Source organism: Suillus subaureus, assembly GCF_016647635.1.
Source record: "Suillus subaureus strain MN1 chromosome Unknown BJ212scaffold_36, whole genome shotgun sequence".
In the NCBI taxonomy this organism is placed as follows: domain Eukaryota; kingdom Fungi; phylum Basidiomycota; class Agaricomycetes; order Boletales; family Suillaceae; genus Suillus; species Suillus subaureus.
The window spans coordinates 109,604-133,943 of record NW_024538592.1 but is presented as its reverse complement, the minus strand read 5'-3'; the positions used below and the strand labels follow the sequence as shown (position 1 = coordinate 133,943).

Genomic DNA, 24,340 nt, shown 5'->3' with positions numbered 1-24,340 from the left:
CCCGCACTCTCCATTGGACTTCCTCTGAAATGAAGGGCACATACTTGGGTAAGGGGCACAGCATACGAGCTGAGGCCAAGCCCCTCTGAGTCAGTCTCTCTCTCCTTTGAGCATGGTTCTTAACAGAAGTCCAACTGATGGTGAAAAAAGGGATGATTCAGAATGGCCAAAATACAATCCAAGGGATCACACCAGTACAAGACAATGGGTGATTTGGTGGGATGACTTGTAGAGAGCACTTGGGACATCTAGCATGGACCACTGGGCAATATTTCTGCTCTGCCTCACAGTTCCTTGGCTGAGGAAAAAGATAATGGAAGACCCTTGATCTTGACAAAAGACTTATCATTGGAATTGTAATGAAAATGAAACAATTTGCTTACCATTTCAAGTGACAAAAAACTGTCTATCTTCCCCATGCTCAATCCTGAGCACAGTAACCACAATGCAATCTCCTAGTCCTTCTGGTTACTGAATGGGTAATAGGGATTCTTGGCATGGTACATGCTATTCTCATCAGAATTGAATAAGTTGAGGAAAGTGTACCCCTTGCCATATGTCCAAGAAGATTCAGGATACTGGTTGATGAAATCTGAGGCACCATTCAGAATTAATCTCTCCCCAGAGGTCTGGTCACCACTCTTGCTGCTACCTTCAAATGACTCATCTATATCTCTGAATGTGAACTCAACCTCAGCCTGAGGCCCAGCACCAGGAATATTTGGCTCATCCAAGTCATCTGTATTCATAGAATCATCAGACAGGTCCCACAGACATATTAAATCCTATAGCCAGGTGCTACATCCTGAGTGAGGCTGGCTTATGTGACAAGCAACAGCAACCTAATCTCTGAAACTGGTTTTCCTGCATGAAGGACACTGGAAATTGGACATGTCACAAAGTCCAACACTCATGAGAAGCCCAATTCATAATCAATAACTTACTACTCTTTGTTTCTTCAAAATGTCAGCCCCAATCAGTCTTAATCTCAGTAATGATATCCCATCATCATCTCCACACCTGATGCCTTGTGCATGCTCACACCTTGTTCAGCAACATCCAAGTTGTCACTCGTGTTATCATGATTCCAGCAGTATGTAAAAGGGCTTGCATGTGGGGTTTGGTTGCTGTGGACCCTAACTTGTTCTTAACTTTGATGATTGCGTAACAGAAACCTTTGTACTGCGTGTCACCATTGGTTAAGTAGGTGGTGTCATTAATTGTTGTGGCCCTCAGGTCAATGTCATGCTCCAGCAAGACTTCACGGAATTTGGAAGCTCATTTCATCTTGTCCTTGAAGAAGCTGGACATAACTGCTGACAATGTCATGAACAACTTGTTATCATCTGGTGTTGGGTCAAGATTTTCACAGTCGTCCATGAATGTGCCAAAGATTGGATGAAGTAGCATGCAGGATATAGTATGTGAAGTCCTGGGGGGTCAATTCCAGTGAATGGTGTGGTCCAGGTTTTTTTGTATGCTTTCAAATTGAGAAGGCTTCCCCTGGCTAGAAGGAGGCCCCTGGGGAAGATTGTACTCTTTATGAAGTTTCTCTGTCCTATACAGGAGTGCTGAAGGCAATGGTTGCAAATGATGATGGGAGCCATCTGGGAGGCAGCCATCAGCTCAGTGATTGTGTCAAAGCGATATAAACAGATAACTCACAAGCAGGTGGCGGCTGGACAACGATATGCAGGTGCTTGTGCTGAGGAGGACTGTCAAAAACCTCAAGCATTGCATCCATAGCTGATAATGATTTCTTGGGATCTAATTCTAGCTTGTTGAGATTATGCTCAAGTTTTTCATCATCAGACAGGGCAACCTTCCAATGTATCACATTGTCAGCATCCAATCATAGGCATCAGATCACTCACCTTCCATAGCCAGAGAGTGGATGCAGCTATGTTGTGAAATACAGGATTCCTTTCCTTGATCAATTCTTTCAGGTCATTGACAGTGTTCATCTGTACAATCCTGATCTGGAAGATAATACAGTTGAAGTCATAGCCTAAGATGGTGCAGTTAAGTCTGATGGGCAGGTTGCTGGCTGGCGGGGAAGGTGCTAATCTCACTACAATCAGTATGAATGAAAGAGAGGCAATATTAACAGACAACTCACAAGCAGGTGGTGGCTGGATAACAATATGCAGGTGCTTAAGCAGAGGAGGACTGTCAAAAACCTTGAGCATTGCATCCACAGGTGATAACCATTTCTTGGGATCTAGTTCGAGCTTGTTGAGTTTACACTCAAGGGTGTTGTCAACAAGCAGGTCGACCTTCCAATGTATCACATCATCAGCATCCAACCATAGGCATCAGATTACTCACCTTACATAGCTGGAGAGTGGATGAAGCTATGTTGTGAAATACAGGATGCCTTTCCTTGATCAATTTTTTCAGGTCACTGACAGTGTCCATGCATGCAATATTGATCTGGAAGACAGTGGGGTTGGGTTCATTGCCCAAGATGACACAGGTAAGTTTGACATGGGACTCCATTGGGGACAAGAATAGGTGGTGGGTATTGATATTGGAATGTACTTAAGCAGCAGGCACATCATAAGGGGATGAAGTGGACAACATCACATGATGTGAATACACAGTGGGCGGAAAATTGAGTTACCCACGGTAACCCACCAATAACTCAAAGTAGGCCCCAGGTTTGCTCATAAGTTTCTTTGCCATGCATGGCAAAAAAGTAAAACTACAAGTTTGTTGGGAACTAGACTTTGTAGTCATTGGCCATGTGGTTTCATGGGCCTGTGGCTAGTTGGGAGCATCAGCCCCACCTCCATCCACAGCTGGAGCCTCATCCTGGCTTCCCATGTAAGACAGTATCCCAAGTTTATGTGGTGTCAAACTCATTCACTACCAACCTAGCGTGCTTGATTAATTGCTTCCCATCTGGAGGCAACCTCTTACAGATACATCTATACCAAGCCCATCACAATCCTTCACAAACTGTAAGCCATGGTCAAGCTGTCACCATCCATCAGTCTTGTACCAACCATGCCACCATTCTCCCAATTAATAATGACTGTATCTATGGAGCTGAAGAGCTTTGGGCTTGTGTGCTTATGCCATCATGTCATGCATCTGACAGTCGTTACATTCATTAATAAAAATTGCTCTGCAAGGCTGTGGTTTGGTCAGTACTACCAAAACTGGTCTCTAGAAATATGTAAACCTTGTGGAAAATATTTGTGGTGAAAATGCTGCCTGCAAAGTACTACCAGTGTGAATGGTCTTGTACTTGTATCTGCTCAGCTGTGATGAGGTGATGGGCATTAATATTGAATGACTGTACAGGTAGTGGGATGGAAGACTCCTTGCATTCTGCAAGTGATATCTGGTATTGTAGTTGCATCCTGTGAGTCACTATTGATAACCACTCATATGGATCATATAGTCACATGTTGACTTAGAACATTTCATTTCATGGGCACCTTGTATCAGGATGACTACCTAGACATATTCTTAAGTAGCAAAAATACCACCTGTTCTGTATTCAACACACAAATTTATATGGTGATCTGACAGCGATGTCAAGGAGCTCAGAATTATGGATCGAAATTTCAAGTAAAGGCACATTAAAGTATAACTGCTTATATAAAGTTGATCACCATGACTGGAACTTCAAAAGTAACCAAATTGAATCTGAGTTTGAACAACATTTATAATAATTGTCAACTTGTACACAATCATCTGCTATCAACCATATCCATAATATTATTTACCATGCACAAGCTAAGTCACAATGTAAGTTTAGGGGGAGTGCCTCCCAAAGATCTTTCCTGAGGATTTGATGGCTTTCTTTCTTTCTTCCTTTCTTGTGTCCATGTTACTGCATCCTCACTGGGCCAGTGGGACCAGCCTTGGGGGAGCACCTCTCAGGGGCCTTTCCTGAGGGTTTTGACTGCTTTCTTTCTGGTGTCCATGTCACTGCACTCTCATTGGGCCGGTGGGACTAGCCTTGGGGGGGCGCCTATCAGAGGTCTTTCCTGAGGGTTTTGAGGGCAGACAGATTTATGCCTCTTCCTAAAAGGCAGGGATGCCATGGTAGCAGTGATCTTCATGCCTCTATGTTTACATTTGGTCAGAGAACAGTATCACCTGATATTTCATCAACACTTGCCCAATTACTACTGCTGCAGTTGACCAGACTCTAAGAGACAGCCCCTGGGCAAGCAGAGTGCTTGTTCCATATAAGTTAAAGGCATCAGGTTGAGCATAAAATCATGTCTATATGGATACACAGTGTTTGTATTTTCACCTTCTTGCTTCTTACCAATGTACTACTTGCAAGTGCTTAACTACTAGACTCCACTCTCATTTCATCACACCTGCCTGCCACTCACTCTTAGCTGCATGCATCTTAGACCAGATACCTGACATCTACCATTTGTTAGTTAGGATTTGTCCTGACAGGGCAGTTTGGCCAACCATGGGATGTCAAATTCAGGGAGAAAGGTCCGGGTGAGCTTTATCTCACACTGGAAGCTTCCAGAAGTTGTGCATCTAAGCATCCAACATTCCTGAAGATACTACAAAATGAATACACCAAGAAACAAAGTGTGTGTTGGCAGATGCAACATCCAAGCTATCATAGAATATTTCTACAAATATCACCAATAAGAAGACTTTTCCAGCTTCATGAACAGCCTTATAAGTGATTCATAATCATATTTCAGGACCTGGATCTTCCATGGATTTTGTTGATGTTTTTTTCCCAGCATGTTCCATAACATTGGTGTGGGAGACACTGTCATTGACACATCCCTGAAGTCATATTCTGTGGACCTTCCAAAATCTCAGCCAATGCATGTTCAAGCCAGTACAGGCTCCAGCTCAGATTCCACCCAGTCTTTGGGCAAATCCATTTCAACATGGTAGGATCTTGTCCCACTATAATGCCAAACTCTTTGACACTCAATAATGTGGCAATGTGATGCCCAACAAACCCTAATGACATTTTCAGGCCAACCAAAGATGAACTGTTTTCTTTATTATGTTTAAAAAGAAACCACCTCAGGTTAAAGATATGTGAAGTGATACTCTCCAGCATCTGGGAGTCACAACAAACATAGGCAATCATGCTGGCTACTTTTTATGGTAAGTCATTAACCTCGTGGAGCTTTTGTGGGGCTGTACAAATGCTGTGGACAAGACCATCACATGCGCACCGACACACAATCAGCTGCACAAGGTGATGATGGTACCATACTGCTAGTACATAGGTGATCTTCATGGTCAAGTAATGAAGCCATCGCCATGCAAGACACTACAATGTTGTCAAAGGTAAGTCACACTCATCATCAGATGATGATACACTTGGTTTCTCTGGCACTTTAGCGAGATCGTCTCTTTGTCTCCATTGAAAATGTATATGTGTTGACAGTTTCCTTGCATGGTGGTGATGACTTATGTGACTTACAAATGTAGCTACTTTGTTTGGTGTCGCTCCAATAATAAATAAAAGTGTCCAAGTGAATTTTCCAGATTCTGGCCTATTGATATGAAGCTGGCTGTAATACTTCAGTAATTCTATATCGCATAAGAGCAACACCCCAATTCAGATGGCAAAGTACAGACAAGGCTTGCAGACTCTTAGACTGGAGGGCATTAATTACAGGCCTTTCTTCCTAATATGATTTGTATATAATGAAGTGTTCATCACTGTAGGTACATGGTTGTTGCATGACCCAGTAGTCTAATACCAGGACGTCACCATGGGGGCCTGATTGGTGCCCTCACCTGGAATTCTTGCCAACTCTGATCCCCCCTTTGCTCCGACATTGCTATTTCATCAGCACAGTCAGACCAATCTTTTGTTATCTTAGAGGTTAACAGATCTTCCCAGCTCACATAGGCTGGTGTAGTCACCTTGTGTGTTGAGCCGATCATCCTGCTGGATGATGGTCCAGGCACAGACCCTGAGGTATCTGGCAATGAAAACTGATACCACCAGGCATGGTTTAGAAGAAATATAATACTGGAATAATATTGCCCACCTGCAACCCAGATCCAGGTGTCACCGCAGACTTGACAGCCTGGTCTTTTTCCTTTCCTTTGGGTTTGTTGCAGCCAGAAGACTGAGTAGAGGTGTGATGAGAGCCAGCTTCTTTGGGACCTGACTGCATCCATCATCCGGATGAGCAAGTGGAAAGATGAAAGCAACAAACACACCTGGGATATTTTGGCTTTTTTGCGTTTCTGCACACCAGCAGGCATGGAAGACTGATCAATTGGTTAGTTTACAGCTTGGACCCTAGGGTGAGAAACCTACAGATGGATGCTTGGAGGATGCAGGAACAGAGGGCTGGGTGTCCATGTCTATGGGCATTGGTAGCTCAGTCTCAGTCATGGCAGGTTTTGCAGTGGCTTCAGTGTCAGCCTTCTTTATATTGATCTCCAGGAGTTCCAGGGTGATCATCAGGCACCTATGCCAGCTTTTCTCATCTGTCTCCACCATTGGACCATGATCATTTCCACTCTGTTTGGACTCCAGGTCCATCTTCAACCAATTGATATTCTCACTGCTCTTGTTGGGCAAAGAGCCATAAAGTGATTGGATGATAGGATAAATTTTGGATGATGTTGACCAAGTTGCCCAGTCTGTACTGTCATTCATAACAAAGGGAGATTGAACAAATTGGACACTCACCAAATACAGTTGAAGGTGGTTGGTCAATTTGAGGCTCCAGTGGCGACCAGGTTGAATCTGGAGGAGATATCTTGTGGATGTGATATGTTGCTTGTGTCCAAGAAAATAGGATGCTAGAGAACCATTGGCATGTCATTTTATTTGATGTGGGCATCTCCTGGACTTGGTGATGATTTGTAGGGGGATAGAATTTTTCCCAGACCTCGTCAAAAAAGGCCTCATGCAGATGGTGCAAATACACGGATCCTCAGAATAATTGTTCTCTGGTCTGTTCATTGAAGCATTGACTGAGTGAGATGTACCACAGTGCATACATTGCATGTTGCAAAAATCAGCATAGTGGTTTTGAGGAGGCAGGAATAAAGATAACATGTTCATGCGATCATATCCCTGGAAAACAGTCCATAGACTGATCATAGAGTCCACAGTGATAGAGCTCTGGGTGCCAATCCTTGTGCATCATACTCGCCTTATTCCAGTAATGGTTAAGGTCTATCAACTTGACAGAAGGAATGGATGCCTGCATAGCGCTTTGGAGGAAGTTCAGGTTGACGTGATGAGGGCAACAGAAAATGCATCCTATAATTCCCAAAATGGTGTGGCTAGGGTTCCCAGATTGGTTAAATTGCATTTGATAAGTGACAGCAGCAACAGAAGCAGCCACAATTTGTGTTTGCTGTCTATTATTCAATTGAATCAGGGTCTGCTAATATAAAATGTAGTGTTGGACCTTGCATACATTATGTATGTATACACCACATGAGGCTGGGCAAACAGATAAACATATCCTATCTGAGTCAATATGCCATAGGAACTGTTGGCTCTCAGCCAGCACACAATGACATGATCTTTTGCAAATGTTTCAAAGGTTGGAGCCTGGATCAAACTGAATTTTTCATATGGCAAATAAGTTCAAGTATACATATCACATGTTGGCCCAAGGTCCACATGTGACAGGTCAGTCTGAAGCCAGTCTAACATTCCCCATGTATACTAGTAGCAAATATCACACACATATCATTTTAATCATAAATGTTTGTCCTGTGATCAGGCCTGGATCTACCATCGAGAGAGCTGATGGTCCTAACCATTCATTTAGAGGTGCCCTGCACACTTGTGCCTCTTATGTACTTTTGGACATTCACAAGCAGCACAAGTGACAAGTCTGGGCAACCACAACCTGTGCCAGGAATCAAACCAATTGCCTCAAACATAATATGAATAATGCACAACAGATCTATGGTGGCAGCATAAAAGCTGAGAGAAAATTTGTTGGGGACATAAAAATGTGTTACATATATTTATCTAACATTAATGGCGACCAGCAATGAAACTGCCATTAATAAAACTATCAGAACTGGATCATTGTGTCAGTGGAGGGGCCTGGTAACATCAAAAGAAGCTCAGGAGCCATACTTAGGAACTCTGAATGCAAGGTACTGTATGCTTCCAATTGCAACATCTCACATACTGGTATGGCCTGCACAGAAGTCAGTCTGAGGTCCACAGCTGGCAGGTTAGTTTACACCAGGCATGGGTCTAGGCAGCACCTGGAATCAGGCTTATTGCATGGCAATGCATTTTGATGAATTGCAAAGGCCGGAGCTGACAGGTCAAGCCCACAGAATTAGCATAAACCTATAGTGTGATGTTGTTGGATGAGTTGGATAATGAAGTTTGTACATGGCAATGAGACATAGGAATGCATGTCAAAGACTAAAAATGCGCAGGGATCCTGCAGGAACTATGTCAACAGCTCTATTAGGTGTTTCATGGCCAGGCATGTTTCGTTCATCCACCTGGAGAACATGCACCCAAATTCATCAGCCAGCCACAAGGTCCACCTTGGATTCCCAGTGCTGAACAGACCAATACCCATGCCATGCTCCACCTCATTTATGAAATACCCTAATCACCCATCAGGACCATGCATGACACCCAAATCCAGTCGGACCATCAACCTCAAGGAGCTGGGTGCACCCAGCGACTCTTCCTCGAGGCTTATGAGTTGATTCAATGTGGTTGCGGCAAAGGACTCCAGCTCTTAATCAGCTTGGCATTGTTCAAAGAGCATGCCCCCTACAGGGTCCATGATATCATCAAAGACATAAGGTTCACTTAGGTGCAGGCTGGGCCAATCCCTGGGTTTCACAATACTAATCAGATCATGACAGCCAGTCAATTGAAGAACCCACCTCATTTCTGCCAGCAATAGACCAGCATCCCGATGCAAGAAGACCCACTCCCCTTCCCCATTTCCTGGAGCCATGTGCACCACCCACAATGGCTGACAATCCACCAAGATAATCTGCCACTCTCCAAGCTTCTGAAGGGTTAGTACATACAATTACTTTAACCACCTGAAGTGACCACAATCCAGTGGCAGATTCAATGGATCCACTTTGCCAGGTAATAAAACATGCTGGTTGCAATCACTGCCTTCACGTTTGAGAATACAGCCTTCAAAGGATTGTGAGACATCATTTTGAGAAAGGAGTGTGGTCAGGGGTCTTGGGGAATTGACCATCCTGGGTGCAATTTGGTCAACATTGATAATTACATTGAATTTCAGGGAAGCATGCAGCATCTCTTTGGATGGGGGCCATACTGGGACAATAGACTCCAGCATTTGCAGGCTGGATAGGTTTTGCTGCAGCAGAGCCGGGCTGTCCCAACCATCAGCCTGCTCACTTATCCTGATTTTCAATGATTTGAATTTGGTAACTAGAAACTGACCACTTGCCTTGGATCCACCATAAGGTCTATACCACCCCAGTGTCATATCCACATATCCGGATCTCAGATCTGATCCTTATCTCATCTCAGATCTGGTCCACATCTTATCTCCAATCCTATCCACATCTTATCTCCCTCCAACATCTCGTCATCCATTCTGTCCACTCATCTGGTCTGGTCCACAATTCATCTGAATCCACAACCAGTGCTCGTCTCTTTTTGGTAATCCCCTAACTCTGGTATTTCAGTTATCTGTATATCTGTCCTGCTCCCTGATCTGTTACCTATGCTTCATTTCCATTTCATTATTTGTGATCCATTTCTACTTACCAATAGACCATCCATATGCTTCGTAAATAGCCATAGCCTCGGACTCTGCTGATTGATCATTCTGTTAGATACCTATAGTATATAACCCCCTGTAACTCTCTGTAGTACCTCAGTTCGAATATCATCTTAGTTCTACTCATTCCTGTCCTCTGGACTTGAGTATCTCTACTCTCGTCACTCTCCAAGACTTAGGATTGATTCCTATAGTCTATCCATATCCACCTCTGTCTCCAACAGTCCATTACCATTATTTTCTAGTCTGGACTTGTCCGGATTAGCCCTACAATACCTATCCCACATCCGGAAGTCATCCAGATCTGCTATGCTACTCATCTGACCTTCCAGACGCATCAGTCTTGCCTTCCTGAAATAAGGGGCAATACTTGGGTAAGGGGCACAGTGCATGAGCTGAGGCTGAAGCCCTTCGGATCCAGTTATCCCTTGAGTACGACCTTAACACCCAGATGGAGTGATATTGTTCAAATGTCTGCCAGAGGTCAGGGTTTGACAAAATCAATATATCCCGAGAATGTTCAAACTTCATGAACTCCATGGCCATTCCTCTGTGTTGGATTCTAAGCCAAAATAACAACTTATTGATTGCTAGTATCAGTCCAGAAATGCCACCAGTTTTCAACATCCAAGCCTTTTCATGAAGCCTCACCAGAACAAAGCCTGTTCGCTTTGTAACTACATGACTGGATTTTCCTTGAAAGACAAAGCTGCAAAGTGTTGGACTGTTCAAGAGATCAGCAGCCAGGTGGGTGGGATAGTTGTGGGTCACCCAGTCGACACATCTGTAAGAATCCCACACCAAAAAATGGGAGAATTGAGGATCCAACACCACCAACACCCAGTAAGACATTACCAGAGCCAAAGACCAGGTTGTGTCTGACAGATGTGATATTTTATGGTATTGATCCAGGTTTATAGCACCAGGCTGGTCGTGGCATCACTGACACAGTTGTTTAAATGTTATGTTAATGTAATCACCATTGCATCTAACGATAGATGCTTGGAGAAATTGCTCAGTCACATTTACCTATTCTACAACTTGAACTTTGCTGGTGGGCAAGTGGTGTTGAGTATCCTGTTCAGAAGCTCAGAAGCTATTCAGTTATTGCCAAGCTCTAAGGAACCACAGGTAAGTGTGTGTCCAGTGGGGTATGTTTAGGTGCCTCCAGCAAAAGACATCACAACTGCTGAACTTTTGAGCTTGCTCTTACAGCTCTTGTATCTTGCTAACTGAAACATAGGACTACGATGAGACTAACGACAAGGGCATCAATCCATGAGCAACAGGAAGATGGCAAAGCCTGAGAATGTCAAGATGGCATGTACTCAATCATTATGTGCTTTGGAAGTAGTTCGGCAGATATATTGGCATGGTGTGAGCCCTTCATCAATGTTGTTGTCCTCTATTAAGATGGACTTCATAATTCTGTGATGTGTCCCAGGGTTATATAACTGCAAACTGAATGGAAATCAACGTCAGTCTCAGGGACATGGTCATCCAAGGAGCAGCCATTGCAGTTGGGCACCACCAACCTTGAGCACAGAGGTGAGGCTTAGGAGAATACCAGACAAGACAAATTCGGGGGAGGAACAAGAAGTGAAGTCTTTCAGTGCCCTCTATATACAAGTTCATATAGAATAGTTGACACAATCACAGGTAATACAACACTGACCCTGGCATAAGTGGACTTAGACAAACCAAAAAGTCTAAGTCTATCTTTGCCGACACCACATAAGTTCCTGTGCAACACCATAGACTTAAAGTTCAAAAGGCTTGAAGGCAGTATGAGTAAGTGTGGACTCATCAAATTAAGAACTTGAAATTTGCTCAAGTATTAATGTCGGTCTTAGGTCAGTCTAAAGTTCACCCAAGCAAGTCAGTCCAAAGGTCAGTCTGAAGTTCACACAAGTCCCTTGACTATGTGCCAAAAAATCCCCATTCTGCCATTTCAGACAAGAGAAACTTGCCACCACCTCTCCCCTGTGCAGGCCAGGTGGTCATCATGAATATTACGGGGCACTCAGCTTACATGACATGCCTGATTGACCACCAACTCAAAATTTCAGGCAGAGTCTCAACACAGGTGGGAAGTTCTCTAAGTTCCAATAGTAGTTCAACCATATGCACCCAGATGGACACTCTCTTAGGTGATAACACTGTCAAGCTACACGGTCCCCACAGGTTGGTGATCTTGTGAATCTCCAGTGGAGTAGCCCGGAGTATCCGATGTTTCTGATGTGGGACAGTCTATCCAACCACAGGCCTGTTGTCAGACACTCCCTTGGGTGATAACACCGCCAGGTTGCACGGCCCCCACAGGTTGGTGATTGTGTAAATCTTCAGTGGGGTAGCCTGGAGTATCTGATATTTCTGATGTGGGGTGGTCTTTAGGACTATCACCAAAGCTAGACACCTGGCAGATTTTAGATGCCTCCATTGTTTTTGCTTTCTCTTCTCCCTTCAGGGTTGACTGTGGGTGTCAGGTATCTGATTTTTTTGGGTGTGCAAATACATTCCATGGGGCTGACAATGTCTGGCCTTGCACAAATGTTTGCATCACTGCCATGGACACTGGTCCTGGCTAACTTCCACCACTCCAGAAGGGTTCTTACTGATGTTTATTTTGTTTGCCATGGTCAGATCTCAGCTGAGTCTTCCATTCTATCTTGTAATGTCATATTTTGATGACTGTCCATTCTGGATATGCGGTTTCCCCAATGATGTTTTAGCATATCCAAACCCTGACAAGATGTGTTGACTCCAATGTCTTTCGTTCTAACTTTGGTGTCTGGATCTTTTTGGTCCCAAATGGTCTAAAATATGTTGGGCCACAGGGCACCAGAGGATGGCTTTGTGATTGTTGCAAGTTCGGCACCTTGGAGGCTGAAATCCAAGTACCATGGCTGGTGCATACAATATTGCACTGGCGTTTTGTAGTCCCTTTGTTGACAAGTGGATTTATTTTTTTGTTTCATGTATTTACACCTAACTCCTTTAACCAAGTGCTGTTGGGCCAATCTCCTTCCATGTCTATACACCACTGATTCTATGCAGTTCCCATTTGTGAGGTTACACTGTCACCACCTGATTTTTTTCATGTGTATTGTGGGTTTGAATATTACATATTATGGCCATTTCCCACTGTTTTTTTTAACCGAACAGGTGACAACAGTTATGGGTGCACTTGTTGATATCATCAGGCTTGCTGCGAACACTGTGATCAACATTGTCCAACTCGGTAGTCCAACTGCAGACTTGAATGCCTAGCACATGTTTTCAACCATATCCAACATCCAGGTGCATCAGTGCCCACCAGACTTTTGTCAATTGTGGAGCACCTGTGTCAGTGGGTGATGACCGTGCAGAAATGTGTAATTTACAGAGGGCAGCCATAAGGTCAAGTTGACATTGACAGCTACATTTTAGAATTGAACATCCCTATAGTACACAACTTATGTAGCAACTGGCTGTGTGGAGATTAATAAAAGATGACACTGGATCCAACCACACAATCATTGACTCAGAGCCCACTCCTGCTGATTTGTGGTCATATAACTTGTGGTTGTCCACACTTCAATTCACCACCAACAGTCAGCTTTGCTTCAACCCCAGAACCATCACACTCCATCCATCATCTGAACAAAATAGTCAACCTGCATCTCATACTTAATGCTGAACCAACCCTCTGAACTGTCCCAAACCAAGGTTGCAGAAGCCAAAAGAACTTGGTGCTATGCCAAGAAACAAGACCCTGCTGAAGCCAAGCAACTGAGGTTACAGCAGAATGAGCACAAACAAATATTGTGTGCAAGGCAGAAGCTTGCACAACAGGGGCTCCAATAGCCTTCTCCCAAGTGCTGCCAGGCTGTAACACCTGATGCAGACTCTTCACACTCTGTGCCAGGGTCTTTGTCTGGAAATACCACTGGTGGTGAAGAACCTCCTACCAAGCAACACCAGGCTGCAATATGCAATATGGGCCCATCACACCTGGCGCCAGGGTCTTCATCTGCCAACATCATGCCTGACACCAATGGTCCCTCTGATATTCCTGATGATCAAACTGTTGCAGGTCCATCTGACCTTATCCCAAATCACGCAGCCCCCCTGGTTAATCCTCCAGTGCCATCCCATCTTTTCAGTCACATCTCTGTGGCCACCAAACCTCCCCCTATAACCTGTGATGTGGAGGTCATGATGGAACTTCCCTACACCAACCCATCCCACTCTGAAAATGACCCCACAGTCCCCTCAACCTCTTTGATACCACTGGTTGATGCCAAGGACCTTGCAACTGATATCTTTGGAGTCAAAGTGTCTGCACATTCAGAGACTGTGAAATGGTCCAGCAGATTCACCACTGTACTGCCATGCATCTGGAAGGACAGGGTCAATATATGCCAAGATGATGCTGATACTGTTCAATATCTTTCTAAGCTTCCAGAATCCAATCCAGAGTCATTGTCACATGTGGTTCACATACATCACTCTGATTAGATATCCCAACCAGTGGAATTGTGCAATCTCATCTCACAGATGCTTCGTGAAGGCAAATGCATTGTCCTTCGAGCATTGGAAAAACCTCAGGCAGCATGTCTAGATTTAGACTACCTGGAAGATCAAGGTTTCTCACAGTTTATGTGTGTATCTATACATGGTCGGTCTTTTTCATTGTTCCATGGCTTCACATTTGAACTTATCTATGGTGATAGACATAGAAGAGCATACTAGGGATTATACACATCCACAACTTGAAGGAATGATCAAAGACTTCCTGCACAACTTATGTGACCCAAACTGCATACAGTTTATCCTGGACCTTCCATATACAGGGTGAGGCATCCCAGATCATTTGCAGTGGGTAATTGTTTTTTTCTCTTCATAAACTCTCTAAACCTCTGTTTCCTTCAGGCAACTTGATCATGGCATAGCACATGGATGGAATCAGACCACAACTGATTACCCTATCCAGGACAAGGTCCATCCTGACAATTTCCTCCTTCACAGGTGGTCCTTGCTTCATCAACCTGGAGTCCTGACAAATTTCCACCACAACTCGGACAGAGGAGTCACCTTTGTACAGTCAGTACTGGGCAAAAAAAAAAGGATTCCAGCCTTCCTCAGAAATCCAAACATTTTGTGCACTAAATTCACCGAGCTTTCCTTACTACTGACAAACCTTCTTGCCAACCATGCAGAGATTGAAGCCAACTGGCACATGGAGGTAGTCACTCTTCAGGAGGGGGATTTATTGTGAGTTGACCAAACCATACATCTATCCTATCAGCATTAATGGCCCACCCTACCAGTATACAACCACCTGGACAATACCATGCAGCCTATACACCCATGGAGTCATTTGCCAAGGGAGCCCACTGTTTGAACCTAGAATTCTTGCATCACAGTGAGCTATCCCAGTTTGTTGACACAAAGAAGGGACATTTCCTCACCAATCAAGTTCATGAACACTCCCTGGAAATGCTGGAGTGAATGGTCATTTATCTTCCACGGGTGTCTTGCCACACAAGTAAGTGATGCATCATGATATTTCCTGTGTCAATCCTCTTATCATTATCACAAGGATTATTCACAAGGCCTCTCATCACTATATGCACTATGGTCATAGATTCTCATAAATATGTGGCTGTTGGTGCCAACAAGAAAAAAATGCTAAGGAACACCACCAAACCAGCACTTGTGATTTCCAGGGTGATCATAAAATATTTCTGGAAGGACTTCGAGATGGCAAATTCAGTCTATCAGTTTGGCTCTGATAAATGCCACAGCTCTCAGAGTCTAATGCACCTGGGAGAGCTTATTGACAGAAAAGAGCTGGCGATTTGCTTGAAACCATTTACAGAATTCTAGTTGTGACCTTAATTTTATGTAACATCAAGGATACCAGTGAATGTATAAATTTTTCTGACTCTGGCTTGGGATACATTTGAATTTGACCAATCAATCCACCCATGGATAACCATGATAAAAATTGACGACGTATAGATGTCAGATTGACTCATGTGAACTTGGGATTGACCTTGATCAGAGACATAAAGAGACTGACTTGTGCCAACTTTGGACTGACCTGCTGATTCTGAATAGATGTTGACATGGACTGAGTTGTGTGAACTTTGGACTGACCCTTTGGACTGACTTCAAATTCATAATGTTGTCCTTTGTGTTCAAGTTGAGAACTTTGGCTTCTTCTTCATCTACCAATTCTGCTGTTCTCGAAAGTGAGTTTCAATACCTGACCAGATCTCCACTGACTTCCATGCCTGTGCTTCCAGAGGTCCATGTGCGCCTTTCCATCCAAAAAACCGTGCATTACCAGACATGTCTTAGAACAATGTAATTGTCCACTTCATGATGTTTTTCATGCTGTTGAAAACTACCCACTCTACTATGATGCATTATACTTTCCTGAATTACAGCTGTCTGTTTATGCCTCCTCATGCTTATTCTGCACACGGTTACAGAGTGCCCTAAGTTCTCACCCTACCCTTTGTCACACTTGCCCTCGGTTCCGCTCTGATGTATCTGTTACATTTGACAATGTCTCATTTTGTGTTGAAATCAAGGGCAAGCACAGGATTTTTGGACATCGACATTTTGAATCTCACTGCACTGTCTCTCAAGTATTTTGTATTCCTCCTCCCAAAGCTCCCAATGCAGCCTCTTGTGCAGTTTTGCACTCACATGATGATCCTCCGTGGTTCCATCATGCTCATGTATTCTCTGAAGAAAATTTGCATGGTCTGTCAGCTTCAGTTCTGACTACTACCGCACACAAGGATGTTTGCAATATCACAGGCATTTGTACCAAGGGAGCCGCAATCTCCGCGATACTCTCTCATTTCTCGTTGAGACATGCTGAGTTATCTTTGCAGGTAACTTTGCCCTATGGCAGTCCCAGAACACACTGCTCCATTATTTCTGTTCATTTCTGTGACTTGTATTGTGAAGATATTACCTATGCCTTACGCATCCCTCCACTGATCACCTCATCTTCCATTAGCAGTTCTCCTTTAACACTGCCCCATGCATTGGACATACCTTGGATTTCACACCCCTTGGATGAACTCTACAGCAGGCTCTGTGCCCTGGATAACACTGACACCTCATCTTGCATTTGTCAGCTGCCAGTCTCTGTACATGCTTTGGCAGACATGTGTTCTCGCCAAAAGTTGTGTAATGGTGTTACAAATGTGCTACATCAGTGTGTTTGGCATTTTTTCCAGTTAGAAAAGATGTCACACTCACAATCTGATCCTACTTTGTGCTCACATTAGCTCATATAAATGTGACCACTGACTTGGAACAACAGTATCCTATCCAAGCAGGAAAATAAGTTGGATAATCAAGATGGCTCAGACACAAGGTGCTCCTCTTTGCCGGACAAACAATTGGTAATGCTCAGATTGAGATTTGAACACAAATTTAGAAAGGAGCTGGCCATATCACTGCAGAAACACAGAGAAATGTATTGCACATGTCATGGAACATTTGTGTATAAGCCTTTGGCAGAAGGAATCAAATAAAGCAATTGACTGGTCCTAGGAGTTGGGGATTAGTGGTTCATGGCCACTACTGTGCATTTATCACATGACATTACAATTTAACGATGACAGGTTCACAGTAGTATAAGTACTCTATATATTGTTCAGTGCAGTTTGAACTTTGAGTACTGACCCAGATCTCAGAACAATGGCAGATCTGATGCAATGGCAGGGTGCACCTGGCACCAATGCTGGTGATGGACATACAATCAATGTGGGTGCATGACTCGGGGCTCATACTCCTAATAACAATGTGGGTCCAAGTGCCAATAACAACCCTCAGCCCAAGACCAGCAGCAGCAGGAAGAAGAAGAAGATAGCAATAGTGATGGTGATGGCGATGGTGAAGATGACAATGGTAATGAATAACAAAATAATAATGATGATGATGATGACAATGATGACAACAACAACAACGATGGTGCAAGAGCAGGAAGAGGGCACAGTGGTGGGGCTGCAGCTACAACATCCACTGTTGTACAAGGTGCAAGAGGCAGGAGAGGTGCAAGAGGTGCAAGAGGCGGGAGAGATGCAAGAGGCAGGAGAGGTGCAAGAGGTGGGAGAGGTGGGAGAGGTGGGAGAGGGCTTGCTAGGGGGGGGGAGCCCAGAACAGCTACCTATGTCCCAGGGCTAGGCATTAAGAGGCAGGTCATGCCTGATATTACATGGTCAGTCCAGCATGTAGTGAATTCTGGGAAAACTCCTCAACTCATTTCTCTCAGATGTTGATGATGCAATGGGTAGGCCATATAGAATGATGTCATCAGACTGCACCTGTGAATGATGTCTCTCTTATCAGATGTTGACAGCAATGTTATTGTACCTCCTGGAGATCTACATGTTGTTTGTGGTCAAAGCCAGGTCATTGAAACCAGAGGTAGGTCTTGATGTTAGTCATATTCTGGTTGTTCCCCTGTATGCTAACTCAACTATGGACAGAAGGATTACCTGGTGGGTGTCCAGTTTACCTGACATGATCTAGCCAGCCACACCCTGACCCCCAGCACATGGTCAGCCAATCCCAGATCTGAGGCATTGGCCCTGGAGGTGTTTTCACTGGTGCAAGGTGATGGTGCCATGACTAAATGCAGTGGTTGCTCTGATGTTGGCCAGTTGAAGAAATGTGCTCAACCAGGTTGTCCTTTTGTGCTGTGCTTCCAGAAGTCAAATATGTATCCCTGTATCAGTGATGTAGGCCTGGGTGAATTTTGGTGTCCTCCATGTTGGGGATGCAGGCAATCCACTCCATTACCTGTAAGCCAGTCATAACTGAATCCTGGACTTGTCTGCAACTCTGATATGTTGATAGTACTTGGTGGTTGCAGAAGGCGCCTACCTTACTGGCCAAAATTTTGCCTGCCACCCACTGGCATTTCACACCATTGCCTTAAAACATGATGCATACACTGAATGCTTGTTGCAAACTCAGTTGGAGGAAGAATTTGTGCCTTGGAAAAACATGGTGTGTACCGCTTCAATTGAACCTGAAATGGTGTGGGGTTAATGTCAAGTATGTGGCAGTTGTGTTGCACCAGCATTGAACTGCTCACTGGAGCTGCTTGCCTGCGCAATGTCCGCGCATGTGTCCACAATGCACTGGCCTTTGTGAAGGCCAAACCAAAAGCTGATTTTCTGGTCCTGATGGACACGCACAGTGATTATGATAATGGCAAGCTGGTTCACAGTGTTGACAAACATGGAAATGCCTGGACTCAGGATGCCTCAGAGGTGAGCTGCAGCTGACTCTTCTTGATTTCTTTCCTTGACCTGGATCTCAGGTGTTACATCATCACTTGGGCCCAGAATTGTGGAAGCAGTCCCTGGACATGGCGGGTACCAAAGGGCTGATTCTGCTGGCTTGTGGTCCAATGTTCATGAAGCCTTTGCATTTTGAAAAAATCAAGTCACTGGTCTCCAGGTATGATACCCCCCATCCCTGGAGTCTTTTTTAATGTCATTTGTGGATCCAGCAAGTGCCTGCAGTTCATCATTGGATTCACTGCTCATTTGGTTCAACCTTCCATGGTCATGCCCTTCATGCTATGGGTGATCATACAGGTCTACATTCACCATTTGCCTGTTGAGCAGGAGATCGCTCACTGGAGTCTGCTGTCCCATACCCCCATGGTGTTGATTTGTTGGAATCAAGACAAGCATCTGATTAGCCAGAAATATATAGTTTCCACTCTCTCTGGCAATGTGTGGGGCCTTCCCCCCTGATGTGGCAATCCCTTATGCAACCCTCAGCCTGGGGACATCCTAGCCAAACACTCCAATCGCCAAGGCCCCAACTTCTTGAAGTTCCAGTGCAACTGCTGTGACTGGAGTTCTGATGGTTACAAACCCAAACCCAGCTGGCTTTTTCAGTTCTCACCCCTGGATTGTTTCTCTGTTCACCACTTTCCACTTACTGCAGAGGAGGAGGATTATGTCCATCTGTGCCCCAGCAACCCACACAGTCAACTTTCATGTAGAGTGCCATTATGTCATATTTTCAAGCTTTAGATAACCTTGCACACATCATGTTGCCCTCATTATACATTTGACTAGACAGTTTTTACTTTCAAATAAAGCAAATATATGTGGGATCTCCAGAGAACTTCTCTATTGTTATCCCCCAAGAACAAGGCCTAGGCCTGATCATTAGTCACCTTTTCTGAACTGCATTCTCCAGGAAGTGATGCAAGTAAGGAACACAAATCACCAGGTGAAGACAGCCTCAATATGAAGAGTTGTCGGGTAATCATGTAGATGGGAGTAAGGTATCTGGCGATTCTGCCTTGACTAAAACCACAATACATGGTGCAAAATTCTGTGCAAGCCACCGCCTGAGGAGTCAGACTGCTGGAGTTGTCAGAAGGATTATGCAGAACAGTCAACCATAGGTGGGTCCACAGTAGTAGGATAAATATGGTACTTGAAAGGGTTGGCAGGGGGTGAGTGTCAGGGATATTGTTGTGGCAGGGCATTTGATACTTTCAACAGCCTTGCCATGAATAAAATGAAATATCAAGGCCAACAGTCATTAAATACACATACCTGGAAGTCAGGGCATTGCGATGTACTCCACAGAGATGCAGACAAGTAAAATAGAAATAAACTAGACAATGCACACTATCTGCAATCATATCAATGATGTGATCTGGAGATGTGGATCATGTAGACCAATCTAGCATTCAAAAGGGCATGCAAACTCTAGGGCATATCTTCAGATGGTGTTGGTGTCGACTGAGCCATACAACACCATACCTGGGCCTTGTGAGATGCCAGTTACAAAGTAATGGAGCTTCTGGCTTTCAGGATTGGTGATGATGGAGAGATCTACCCATGCCAAAACCCTCAAGGATGATGGTCACAACCTGTTCTCAAGGCCTTGATGGCCCAACATCTTTTCTTCTCCTTGGATGAAGACTGCAAGTGTGGTCAGCAAGAACTCCCATATTTCTGCCTGAGCCTTGGAAATTTCTGCCCACATTCTGCCCTCACAAATCATGAAATTGCATTGATCTGGATTGGATTTGCTGAGCCTGAATGACAGAGTCAATGTGATAGACAAAGATGGAGGCGCAAACTCCATCCATCCTCCTGCAGGCTGTGGTCCAAGACACAGGAATTGCAGTTGGCCAGCAAGGAAGATCCAGGGTGAATGAAGATACAGAAAAGGGCCTGGTTAACCATGAGACAATGCCACTGGCCTACCTTGTCCCACTCTGGGACATACAGTTGCTTGAACAATTGATACTCCCCATGCTTCTCTGCTTCATTGAGCATCTTTTGCTTCCCAGGATATTTGATGAACAGTCTTGAGGCACTGGCTTCATGCTTCACAACCACAGGTTTGGTAATGTGTGGATCAAACTTTGTCCCTGGAACGATTAGCTGTGTCATGGGGCGATGAGTTTGGGTGCCGTCCTGGGCAATGGAATCCAACAAGCTAATGGCATTGTGATCATGGGATGCAGCCCAGCACTTCAATATGCCTGGCCACAACAGAAGCATGCCTTCCAACCTGTGCAATGCCCATATGTATTTCTCAAATGTGTAGCATAAAGTTGAATCCCCCTGATCCCTTGAGGAACTAGAAAGGCAAAACAAAACTGGAGCCTCTCTGTCTTACACCAAGGTCTGGGATCAGCCTGTCCAACTCCATTTTAAGCAATGGATTCACCTGTAATTTTTGGTCAAATCCAAACCTCCCCATACAGTGGCAAATTTTTTCATGGCCAGCTCAAGCTTATCCGGATGCATGTGAATGACTGCAGTAAATGTTTTGAAATTCATGTAGCACACCTGCAGGCAGTTCTTAGGTGACATATCAATTGTGTGCTACATCAATAACTACACATCATAATTGGAGTGAGGGTCATGATGCCTGTCATTGATACCATTGCCACTGACTTACCACTTCATTGATATACACCATCTTGTGTCCTTTAGGAACCTCTTTGCCACATGCTGCTTGGATGTAGCTGCAAAAATCAGGCCATCAAGGTCCCCATTACCCAATAGGTAGTCAGCCTCCTGGTGAGGTAGAGAGGTCAACACCCAATCGATATAGGTTTGTTGTTGCAGTTGCAACTGGGTCTTCTTCTACCCTGGATCTGGCACTACCAGAATCACTTTGCTCATTATGTAAGATCTGGTGTCACACCAATCTGCATTTCAGCCTGACACTCAACAAGAGACCAAAACCTTAAGTACTTACAATCTGCTGATGTGTGAGTTAACTGGTATTGGTATAGGGGAGGATATGAGAATCTGTGGCCTGCCAAAAGATGCCTGTCACAGGGTGACAGTCACAATGACATCACTGGCATGCAGACTCCAGGAGCTTGTAGGTACCAGGGAGGAGAGTCTTATCAGTAGGCAACTTGTGATGCCCTATCTAGAAGTGCCAACCATTGGAGCTCTCCATATGCTAAGGCTGGCTAAACAAAATGTCTCACTTTGCTTCACCAAAGCGCAGATTGCAAGGATTAGTCATCAAAGAGATACTCCTGGAGGTGGGCACCAGTAGGCTCCAAGCATTCAAGATCAGCTAAGGACAAAAAACACAGACCACTTAGCACTGTAGGTGGACTTTGAATGGACATGGGATGTGCCTGACAAAAATAATGCTGCTACCAGGACAGACAAGGGAATCACTTCCTACATGCCTGCCTGCACTACACTAAAAGCTCTGCGAGGCAAAGACAAGTTGCTCAGCCAGTGGCAATGAGCATTGAGCATTTATGTCATGCCAAGAGTGTCTGGAGCACATGCCACAAAGGAAGACCAAAATTGAATGTAGTACATAACATAAGAAGAAAAAATTAAACTTAATATCATGAATTACATTGGGCTAAGCTGCCAGATGAATCCTTATGCAGAGCTTATATTCAGTTCAGTTTAATGAGAATGTGTCATCAACAGGAGGCCATGAAAGTTTTGCTGCAAGGAGTGGCTGAGGGCTTGATCTTATGAGGCTTGTTGGTGAGCAGCCTCAGAAAGCTTGCCCCCCTGTCTAATGTGTTGAACACTCATTAGCTGACCACGCATGACCAATTATTTGAAGATGACACTCCATTGGAAACTATTGATGCTGAAGAATTAATGTCTGATTGGTCCCATGGGGCTGAAAAGTGCTGTATTAGATGGAAATCTGCTTTGGCCAACTTCTTTGGCCAAGGAACACAGGTAAGCAGGCCTCAGACAATCCCTTAGGAAAACCAATCATCTAAAAGTGTGTCAGGAGCTGGAGGCTCCAGCCATAACTGCACTGCAGGAGATGAGGAAATGGACCCACAACCCACATGCCAACTGCAAATCCACAATGGAATCAGTTATATTGGTAAACACCACATCTTTCATGTCCATTGGCGTGTTTTGGTCTTTGACACTCATCTCAGCATTCTGGCCTGGGTCTTGAAATCCTCTGGATTGCCAACCCACAAGTGGGTTTGGAGAACAAGACCCCTTATCTGTCCCTGAGCTTCCAGTGATATCATTGGAAAGAGAGTCTGCTTAGTTGTTTGCTCAAATAGGTTGATCAAGTCTTACCTCCCAGGATTGAGACTGGATGGTCTACAAGTGCAAACACCCAGGAATTTCTGCAACTCCTGTCCCAGCATCGTGTGTGTCCATTTCAGTCCAATTACTCCTTAGTATTTGCATTTTCATCTGAGAGATGCTTCCTGGCTGAAGCTGTTAGATGGATGTTACTAACCCTGGCTGCCAAGGCACCATCTGTGACATGGGTGGGTGCACTCTTTGATTTATACTGGCAATTACATCGATATGATATATTTAACAGATATACAAGGCCTCATTGAACCAGCTATTCTGCTTGATCTGTGGTTTCTCCAATGCCAATCTGGATGCCCTTTATCTGGATGAAGAACTGCTTTTAGTTCTGAAGTCATCTGCCAAGCTAAGGGGCCTACACAAAGAATTGGCCAAAGGTTTTCATGAGAAGTTCCACAAAAATGTGGATCTAAGTACCCAGGGTTGTCACACATGCTATCATCAGGCTGAAGATTCCAAGTGTGTCAGGTATTGGACTGTTGAGCCCAGTTATTGCACAGAAGTCCATAGGAAGGTTGTCATGCCTTATCCTGCCAATGATCCTGATTGACTTCCGCCCATGGGGAAGGTAAGGATTTTGACATCAATATTCCTGCTTGTCCTGAAATTATTTTATCTTAGGGTGTGGCTGTTCATACCGACTATATTCCTCTAATGGACTTAGGGTTGAGAAAGATTTCTCGCTGTGCAGATATTCTAGCATGCTGTGGTCAGGATGTCACCCTGTTGGTTGATGCCAGCTCACCCAATACTGTGTTGGTGGGAGTTTCCTTTGACACATTTTCTTATGAGGACCTTCAGAAGATCCATTATGAATCCTCTGCTGGAAAGGAAACCAAAGCCATCAAATGGGGTAGCCAGTTCTGCTGATTGGAATGGGGTAAGATGCATCCAGTAGGCTCCAGGAAACCTACTGGGGGCAAGCCTGGAGACACCTATATGGGCTATGCTGGTATGGAAGTAATGGATACA

General features: G+C 44.4%; 6 protein-coding genes across 6 annotated transcripts; 3 read left to right on the top strand and 3 right to left on the bottom strand.

Moving 5' to 3' along the window:
* Positions 1–455: 455 nt before the first annotated feature.
* BJ212DRAFT_1302793 (uncharacterized protein) lies at positions 456–2,499 on the bottom strand (the record flags this gene model as incomplete). The annotated part of the gene is made up of 7 exons (XM_041333324.1): positions 456–785; positions 945–956; positions 1,045–1,259; positions 1,666–1,822; positions 1,875–2,071; positions 2,120–2,276; positions 2,329–2,499. 7 exons carry the CDS (start codon positions 2,497–2,499, stop codon positions 456–458), a joined length of 1,239 nt encoding a protein of 412 aa, XP_041188884.1.
* A 2,621-nt stretch (positions 2,500–5,120) lies between these two features.
* On the bottom strand, positions 5,121–6,800 carry BJ212DRAFT_1302792 (uncharacterized protein; the record flags this gene model as incomplete). Its single annotated transcript, XM_041333323.1, has 9 exons — positions 5,121–5,156; positions 5,192–5,281; positions 5,435–5,544; positions 5,606–5,642; positions 5,755–5,955; positions 6,012–6,134; positions 6,187–6,237; positions 6,287–6,615; positions 6,665–6,800. The coding sequence occupies 9 exons, from the start codon at positions 6,798–6,800 to the stop codon at positions 5,121–5,123; spliced, it is 1,113 nt and encodes a 370-aa protein (XP_041188883.1).
* A 6,921-nt stretch (positions 6,801–13,721) lies between these two features.
* Positions 13,722–14,243, top strand: BJ212DRAFT_1484742 (uncharacterized protein; the record flags this gene model as incomplete). Its single annotated transcript, XM_041340859.1, has 1 exon — positions 13,722–14,243. The coding sequence occupies one exon, from the start codon at positions 13,722–13,724 to the stop codon at positions 14,241–14,243; it is 522 nt and encodes a 173-aa protein (XP_041188882.1).
* Positions 14,244–17,453: 3,210 nt separating this feature from the next.
* On the top strand, positions 17,454–19,525 carry BJ212DRAFT_1302790 (uncharacterized protein; the record flags this gene model as incomplete). The annotated part of the gene is made up of 8 exons (XM_041333322.1): positions 17,454–17,519; positions 17,589–17,879; positions 18,028–18,045; positions 18,105–18,182; positions 18,615–18,767; positions 18,827–19,033; positions 19,084–19,223; positions 19,276–19,525. The coding sequence occupies 8 exons, from the start codon at positions 17,454–17,456 to the stop codon at positions 19,523–19,525; spliced, it is 1,203 nt and encodes a 400-aa protein (XP_041188881.1).
* Positions 19,526–20,657: 1,132 nt separating this feature from the next.
* BJ212DRAFT_1302789 (uncharacterized protein) lies at positions 20,658–22,289 on the bottom strand (the record flags this gene model as incomplete). Its single annotated transcript, XM_041333321.1, has 7 exons — positions 20,658–20,897; positions 21,005–21,314; positions 21,474–21,561; positions 21,596–21,607; positions 21,704–21,774; positions 22,011–22,070; positions 22,252–22,289. The coding sequence occupies 7 exons, from the start codon at positions 22,287–22,289 to the stop codon at positions 20,658–20,660; spliced, it is 819 nt and encodes a 272-aa protein (XP_041188880.1).
* A 608-nt stretch (positions 22,290–22,897) lies between these two features.
* Positions 22,898–24,238, top strand: BJ212DRAFT_1302788 (uncharacterized protein; the record flags this gene model as incomplete). Its single annotated transcript, XM_041333320.1, has 7 exons — positions 22,898–22,981; positions 23,037–23,135; positions 23,194–23,238; positions 23,329–23,416; positions 23,450–23,541; positions 23,598–23,771; positions 23,990–24,238. The coding sequence occupies 7 exons, from the start codon at positions 22,898–22,900 to the stop codon at positions 24,236–24,238; spliced, it is 831 nt and encodes a 276-aa protein (XP_041188879.1).
* Positions 24,239–24,340: the final 102 nt, after the last annotated feature.